Source organism: Nyctereutes procyonoides, unplaced genomic scaffold (genome assembly GCF_905146905.1).
Source record: "Nyctereutes procyonoides isolate TBG_1078 unplaced genomic scaffold, NYPRO_anot_genome, whole genome shotgun sequence".
Taxonomy (NCBI): Eukaryota; Metazoa; Chordata; class Mammalia; order Carnivora; family Canidae; genus Nyctereutes; species Nyctereutes procyonoides.
In genome coordinates this window covers 6,195,462-6,204,384 of record NW_026575122.1, presented here as the reverse complement: position 1 = coordinate 6,204,384, position 8,923 = coordinate 6,195,462, and the positions used below count along the sequence as shown (strand labels likewise).

Here is an 8,923-nt window from a genome sequence, read left to right as displayed (position 1 = left end):
ACATTCCCTACAAGGCACAAAATATTATAAACAGTGGATGGGACGGAATATTTTGAAGTAAGAATTTTAAGGTTCCACAATACCTTTTTATTTCTAGGTTAAGCATACCGAAAAGTGGAAAGAAAAAATAAGAGATAAACCACCCCCAAAATGAAATGGTGCTTAAAGTCATCTGAAATTCCCTGCAGTTGAGTTATTTTTAAGTATTTAAATTTCTATTTTATTGGCTTAAAATGTAATTTTAGATTTGATTCTTGTGATTGATGTAGTTTCTTATTAAATGTTGTGTTAAATATTTCTAATCAACCAATATTACTAATTGTGTGCATCTTTGCAAAAAAAAAAAAAAGTCTATTTTATTTGGGCCAACCAAGTAACTTATGCTTGACTAGGGTATGATCTTGGAAAGTTAAGCTGAAATTTAAACAATGGATTAAGTGCAATGTACTGGAAAACTCTTCATTCCATTATTATCTGATAAGGGTTCCTAGGCATTTCCTAGGCATCTCCAACCCAAACCACTGTATTTCCTTTCTCCACTTCAGTGATCTCACAGTTTAACTTATTGAGTCGTCCATCTAGTATAAAGAGGGAGTCCTTGGAAGGCGTCATCAGGTATTGACCAAACAAGCCACTGTCCTGGATTTGCCTGTTCTTCTGGTTCCAAGGCCATTCTTCTGCCTTGAGTGGTTCCTTTAGACTCTTTATCATCTTAACCTTCCCAGAGGAGAGCTCCACGAAGAGCACATCAGTCTGTGTGCTTGAACTGCCATAGATGTTGTACTGATGGGCTTCGGTAAAGGATGGCTGAAATGCCAGATCAGATATATGCAGATTTGTGTGAATATCAAAAGCGTCCTGTATTTCTCCTCTGATGGTAATGTACTGGACCCTTACAAGACCCTTCACATCATTAATGCTGACAAGATAGTGCCCGTCTGGAGAGACATATGGAGTGCCTGTAACATCACTATTGAATCCGATGACTGAGTCGGTTACACCGTCCACCATAAGCTGTGGTGGGACTGCCCCCGTGCTGTCAGGCTTGCAGCCAATGAAGTAGTATCCTCCCAAGTGTGTATACGCCAGTGACTGAGGAATGCACTTATAGTCCATCAAGTTAATTGTCTTGATGTATGACATGGTTTCAAGATCAATTTTTTGTAGTGCAGCTTCATCTTTGTGAAGAATAAATCCAAACCTGAAAAGATGAAAACCAAAGTTAGACAGGAAACTATAGACTGATTCCCACCTGAAAATGTAATGTGGCCAGGTGGAAAGGGCCATCCCTAGTCTAGGCATTAAATGTCAGGCTCTGCAGCAGTTCGTGTCACAGTCAGGTTAGAATTAAACTTTAAATTGTGCCACTCTTCTCCTTTCTCTAGGTCATTCTTTTGTTACAGCCAAACAATTGTAACTCATGGTGTAGAAAACAAAATAATTAAAAGCAATATATCTAACAACTTAGAAGAACAGATTTTACCTTTACCATACAGGGTAAAAAAGTAAACATTATTTTGTGTGTTTCTAATCCTTCCAATATCAAATAAGCTTAGTTTACTGCTATTCAAGTCAACAAGAATAAAAGGCTTGAATATATATCTATTTCGCTTGCTTTGTTTACTTCTTATTTTGTCTTAAGATCACCAGGAAGCTGACATTCATCGATACTTAGACAATTATCCACATTTTTATCTTCTTAAGCTGCCTTACAGGACCACCTTAATAAATGCAGATTTTTTTTGTATATAATTATTAAACTTCTATTTATTAGATTTTAAGATTACCGCGAATAACTATTTTTTATGATTTTAACACTTATTTTATTATAAGTTTTAAATACAGGTTGCATTTTTCAACCTTGCCATGCTTATATTGTTATCGTTTTTGGTGATATACTTGCATCATATTGGTTATCTTATATCAAAACATGATGAACCTTAAGGATTTATGATTTTTTCTGTTAATTTAAAAGTAAATATTTCTTATTTACTTTGGTGGCCTATTTAATTACTTCAGTGCCTTTCAAGGCATTTGTCTTGAATACTAGCTATAAATTATTATAAGTCCCTGTGAGAAGTGTAAATATATTTTGAAACCATGGCTTATAAAGCCAGTGGGCCCATAACAAAAATAAGTAAGCTGAATAAGATAAAATGAGATGGGACTACTATATAAAATTATATTCAAAATGGATACTGGGTCAATAAAATTTTGAAGGACTCTTACTTTAGTTTTTGTTAATAATATCAGTTAAAACACATCCTAGTATTTTCAGAGGCTCCATAAATATATATCTTAAAAAAGCCAGGGGTCTATTGTTACATTGAATGTGCATCTTAAAAATAAGATGACTTGTGGCACAGAAAAACAAACAAAACCTCTGAAGATAACCTATTATGTTGTCACCTGTGCAAGTTCATTTCTGATATGCGGATTTAGATACACAAAATCTTATTTATGTAAAAAAAGACCATTTCCACACATTATACATAGATAAATATGGTGCATCCAGGGTAAAACTCCCTAAAATTTCAAATATAAGCATATGGCAATCTCAAAAAATAAACTCACCTTTAATATCATAGGAAAGATTAGATTAGTGTTTTCAAAGAATCAATCTTTGTGTTGTAATTGTGGAAGACAGCAAGTGCATAAGCACAAATTCTTTAATAAAATAGATGCAAAGTTGTAACTGCTTTTATGTTATCATATTGCATGTAGTTGGGAAGCCATATTAATTTTAGCTCTTTAAACATATGTGAAGACACTATTTGTTGTGACACTTTAGAGAGATGACAGCTTCATCTATACAAAAGGATAACTATAATGTGTATCTACTCTTTTTCTAAAAAGTTTTAAATATTTATTGAAATATTCAAAAGAATATGAGGCACTGGGAATACACTGTAGGTCAACATAACTCTCCCTGCTTTCAATGAGTCTAGGAATTTTAGTAACAAAAATGGAAAATGTAGTGATTAATGCTTAATTATAGCATCCTGCTATACTATTACTTAATTTAGTAGTTATTGCTTATTTTATTTACACGAGGTTTAATAAAGTAATCATTTTGAAAATAATATTTCTGGTGGCAGTCACCATTTCTGGCTTATTTCCTCGATCTTTCTCCTTTCCTGTGTCCTTAATAACTGTGTTTGTGTCATTTCAGTAAACACAGCTCACATCATACCTATTTAGGATAAAATTTAGTTTTGATTATAATGGTATGAAGCAGCATACATGGGATTAAAAATCATTTCTAACTGTTTCTATTAAAATATTAATTGCCTAGCACAGGTTTTAAATGCTATCTGAATATTAAAGAATTAAAAAAACCCTCAAACTGAAAGCTGAGCCCCATTATTTTTTGTCCACATCAAAAAGATTGTAAAATCCTAGATCTCAATACTCAGACTCATATTTGTGTTAATAAATAATTAGCTCTGATTACTGTTAAAGGGATATTTCTCCATTAATGGACAATCATTAAAGATATGTCAGTGTGTATCTGATATTATGAAATTCTGAATAATGATGGAAGAGATTGTCTTTTTTTTAATGTTATGCATTGTACATGTGCCCAGAGAGAAAAGCAGTAATATGCACATTTAATAAAAACAATAAGCCAATCAAATTTTGGCATTTCGGCTCCTCTCTCAACCTTGAGTTTTCCATTCCCTTTGGGCAATGGTTTGTGAATGCTAATGAAGAAGAATGCGACAAGCTCTAACTGCTGGTGAACTATTTTAACTCTAATACTAAAGAATGCACTCAAGTTTTCTGTAATACAGTTCAATCTTTTTTTGCAGGTAATTAAAATTTTAAAAAAGGGTTCGGTTAAAAATGCAAAAGCTCCATGTGGGGTTATAAAATTACATCTATTTTGGCATCCATGCTGCACTCTCCTTTAGGACTAGAGATCTAGCTACATAAGCAGATGCATGAGAATGCCTTCAATTTTTCACTACTGATTTATTGGGTAGGACGTGGTGTCTCTAATTCAAAATTTCCCCCTAGTACAGATTGATATTCAAAAATCTCCCACTGTTCATTAGTCTGTGATTAATATTTACGAGGCTCTCAACTTTCATGCCTGCTTAGTATAATAAAATCCTGCCCAGGACTAGGCCTAACATAGTTTGTCTAATATTTGTCAGAATATGTAGGAAGTTGCAGACTGTAAGAAATGAGAAGTAAAACTTACGGAATCACTTCTTTCACTAGGAGATTAATAAGGCTAGGAAAGGGGGACCTCTTGGTACGGCATTGGGTGGACTTCTTATTGGACTCAGGGAGGAGAATTAGAGCCATGTTTTTCTTTCACGAATTATTTTTATTTTTCTGAAGTGTAATCGATCTAGTTCATTTTAGAAGCTTTTAAGAAGTTCAGCTTTAATTACTGCTTTTGTACTTTAAGGTGAGGTCTGGAAGTGATTCATACAAGGGAACTTCTTGGTTAGGATGAAGTATAGAAGTTTTCAATCCAGGCTGATCCAGTTTCATGATGCAGTTTTTCGATATAATAGATAGGTGACCTCATGTAAAGTCCTTGACTTCCACGAGTTTCAATGCCTTCGTTAGCCAAAAGAGGACAAAAGTACTACCTTGCTTGGAGGATAAAAGTTAAGTGTGTGTTTATTACCAGGCAAACAGTACACTCTCAATAAACAGAACCTGCCCCTGCTTTGTACCTTAAGGAACCTCATTCTCCCATTAGGAGTCCACCATGATATTTCCTATGGGACAGCATATTATTTTAATTCTTAAATGGGAAGAACAAAAACGGTCAATTTGTAGAGCCAGTATTCCCAGTGTTTAAAATAAGCACATCGTGTTACTCAAACGTGGCAAGATTTTACCCCTTATATATGCAGCAGAGATCACACTTGCAATAGAATTTCACATTTTTATTCTTGCTCTCACGTCTTGCCAACAGGATCTAGGGCTGGTACACCCATTCTCCGATCATCAAAATTTCTCACATTGTTAGAAATGAAGGCAGTCTAGCTCACTCCGTCTTCTTTAGAGGGGCTGCTTTGGTTCTCACTGAGGTCATGGAGCAGTGAGCCATGGCGTGCTGGGTGATTTCTGACCTCTGCACAGAGGATGGGATTTGAAATAGACACCTGTCTTACTCAAGGATTTTCACTAGATGTAACAGAAAATTTTGAGGCAGACTTTAGGACATCTAAAGAGATGGAGAATTGCAGTCAGAGCTTATGACATGGCAATTCGAGAGCCTTGCAAAAGAAGTTGTTTGGCAAAGAGGGGAAAGAACAGATTTAGAGAGAAGCATGTTGAAATACGATGACGCCCAATAAAGAGCTGCTCAAAGGTTTCCACGTCCCAGCAAGACCAGGCTGCATTTCTTGCATCATGAGTAATGATTGATTTCCCCGTATCTCTCACTGAGTTCCCAAATGGGTCTGGTCAGAGGTCTCACAGAGTGATTTCCCGGTTATTGTCCCCCCACAGCGTTTGCCATGCACCCCCCCCCCGACTCTGCTGGCTGAGATGCTACTGAAGGAATTCCATAATTGCAATTAATAGCCTACACTAGGTTGTTATGATCAGTGCCCAGAGTGTTAATACTTCAAAGTTTGGAGTGAAAGAAGCTTGTAATATTTGCAGAATGACGATTATTTTATCTCCTGAGTCTTAATACAGTAGTGCCTTGCCCCAGAGTCCTCATAGATGCTCACCTGAACAGCTCTCCTTACTGCTGACCTTCAGTCTTTGACCACTGACATCACGTCCCCATACTACCAGCTGCCAAGTGTCCCTGATGCTCCCTCTCCATTCCCACATGAGCTCTTTCCTCATACCTCCTCACCTCCACCTCCCTAGATTTTAAAACGAGTATTTCTATGTGTATCAACGGCTGCAAGTGGGAAGCAGTAAGTGCAGACTGAGTGTGTTTGTTGTCAAACGCTCTCCCACTGAGCTATAGCCCCGCAGTTGTGTGTGTTTGGACGTGGGATTAGTCAGATCCTCTAACCTATTACAAAAACAGCACTGTGCAATCCACATCTAAAACAAAAGCGTTTCCCAAACTTTTCTGATGTCTCATTAATAGAAACTATGTTTCTTGAAATAAAACTCCAGAACAGAATCACTTTAACAGCCCTAGGAATTAATTATAATGGAATTTTGTTTGTGAAAATCTACATGCCAAACATATGATCAGGTAAGTAGTGCTTCATAATAATAGTAGGCAGGATTATTAATACCTTGTTTTTTCTAATTGGATTATAAGTATCTCATTTTTCTAATTGGAAGGTAAGAGATGCTTAACAGATAATAAATAAAATTATAACCTCCTTTCCATGTAATTAATTTATAAACCCACACATACAATGTGCTATTGAAGTGACATCTTCCATTGTGTTACGGCTGACAGAGGGTTTTCATGGACACAAAGCATAAATCTGACATGAGCCATCATTCACTAGTTTATGAATTCCTTTATATTTAGTTGTTTTCTATTATTCCAGAATGACCCTTGTAAGAAAAGATTGAATGCTGTTCCTACACAAGTACCAGAGGATTTAGTTTTTATCTGAACTTCACATAAATAGCTCAGTAAAACACACCTGCTCATAAACAGTGGTCACATTCATATTCGGGAGATGGGAGGTACAGAGAAATAGAATTGACACATTTAGTAAAGATTTATAACTAGAGCAAGGACAGTCTCTGAATAGACCTAAAGCTTAGATGTTTTTGAGAAATGATACTACTTTGAAGTTTTTCTGTTTTCAAAACATAGGTTAGAAAAGCTAAAATGAACCACATGATGTGTTTTATAAGTATATTATAGAAATTCTATATTAAAGATTTTAACATTACTTCTTCACTTTCAGTTTTAGAAATTTTTTCTTTAAAAAGTAGAATGTGGGATCCCTGGGTGGCACAGCGGTTTGGCGCCTGCCTTTGGCCCAGGGCGCGATCCTGGAGACCCGGGATCGAATCCCACGTCGGGCTCCCGGTGCATGGAGCCTGCTTCTCCCTCTACCTGTGTCTCTGCCTCTCTCTCTCTCTCTATCATAAATAAATAAAAATTTAAAAAAAATTAAAAAAAAATAAAAAGTAGAATGTGCTTCTGAATGCCAAATTCCCTATTTCTTTTTCTTCTCTGGTATCCTATTGTTTGGATCTGTAGGGAGCTTGATTCTTCTGGACCAAACTGAAACATGAATGTATAATTTAATTATGGTATGTTCAGGATGCCTACTTGCTTGACAGAATTAATACAGTGTCTAAAGGTCTATCACTTCTAGTGTCCGGGACATACAAGGAAAAAGACCCAGATTTTTTAAGAATTCTGTGCACACCACTATACTACAGACCATGTTTCAAAGACCAAACTCCTCCACCTCTTTTTGAAGAGCTTAAGAGCTTAGGAAAAAAAAACGACAAAGAAACAAAAAACAAACCTGACAACTATGCTTTCAGATGGCATTTTAAAAGATTGGTTGCTCTTCATAACTTGGTTTTGGAAAAACACATGAAAATCTGAAAATAGGACCTTCTTGGATCTTACCCATTTTTCTGCTTCTGGTGTGTTTTACACAGGAACTGACAAATAGAGCAGGGATGACATCATGGAAATGGAGATAGTAATTAGATGAATGGGAAATGATTTGTGAGCACAGAGGTGGAAATACAAAAGGAAGGTAAAATAAAGGCAAGAGCAAAATTGATGAGTCAATAAATACTACCAATGTGTCTGTTGTACACCTCCAAGACAGAAATGATGGCTGGAAGAAAGATTTAATAAGGAGCTAGGTCTGTCATGAGTTGGGTTCTAGACACTGTGTGACCAGATTCAGTATTATTCACAAGCTGTTATGTTCAGTACACGTTGTACAACCTCATGAAGGAAATGGAGAGGAAATGCACGCCTATCCTTAAGGTAATTATAGTCAAGCAGCGGGGTACTTATAATTGGATGCCCTGACTTTCAAAAAGTGTTTAGGGAGCCTCTTCAAAGATGAGAAAAGGGATGGGTATAACTATCCCTGTGTCAGCTGCTAATTTACATTTTGGTTCTGCTAGGCTCTCACGTGAAGAGAGAGTTTATATTAGTCTGGATCCCAGAAGGAAAGGAATAAATTTCAATTAGAATAAATCAAGGAGGGTGCAATAAAGAGATTGTTTACAGTGAAATAGAAATTGGTCACAAGGGACAGTGCAGTGATATGGGGAGAGTAACAATGAGGCTGTTGTCACTGTTCTATTTGGGTAGGAAGGAGTTATGTGGAGAGCTATGTCATGTGAGGACCTGTCACCTTTGATCTAAAGAAATAGCTGGTCACCTAAAGACATGGGGGAGGAATGAGGGAACGGGGTGGGAAGGTAGGGGGGATTATACACTCTAGTCTCATGCTCCTTCTTTGTGCAACCTCCGATCAGGTGTTTCATTGACCTAACAAACCAGAAGCCATATTAGGCAGCCTTCTGGGCTCGAAAGCAAAGTAGAGAAAGGTGGAGTGTGTACAATGCAAAACAGAAGCCACAGATTTCCTTAGCCAGAATTTTGAAAAACTCAATTCTAGTGAATATACAGAGTTACATGGAGTGAGGAATCGTGACATATACGTTTAGTTTCCAAATGGGATCATTTGACAATTGATAAAGAAAATATTGCATACCTTTCCAAACTGGAAGAAGGATATTCTTGAACCCCCCCCCCCCGAGATGAATGCTTCTTTAGATAGCATTTTCTTACTTTTGATAAAGTTTGAGCAAATGTCTCTTACCTTTAGTTACTAGTAAGATATTTTTAATAATTGCTATGTACTCAATGTTTGTGACACCCCCATCCCCACCCCCGGCTGCCCCACCAGATTCATGCATTGAAGCCCTAATCTCCACGGTAATAGTGTTTGGAGGTGGGGCCTTTGGGGAGAAATTAGGT

At 36.7% G+C, this 8,923-nt stretch overlaps 1 protein-coding gene across 3 annotated transcripts in view; it reads right to left on the bottom strand.

The window, feature by feature from the left end:
- Nucleotides 1-458: 458 nt before the first annotated feature.
- Nucleotides 459-8,923, bottom strand: part of FSTL5 (follistatin like 5) — a 635,479-nt gene continuing 627,014 nt past the window's right edge. For all 3 annotated transcript variants that reach the window (XM_055336519.1, XM_055336520.1, XM_055336521.1), the window contains one exon: nucleotides 459-1,201. In XM_055336519.1, coding sequence (XP_055192494.1) covers nucleotides 499-1,201 — 703 coding nt within the window. In that variant the 3' untranslated portion in view covers nucleotides 459-498. The remainder of the gene's footprint in view (nucleotides 1,202-8,923) is intronic.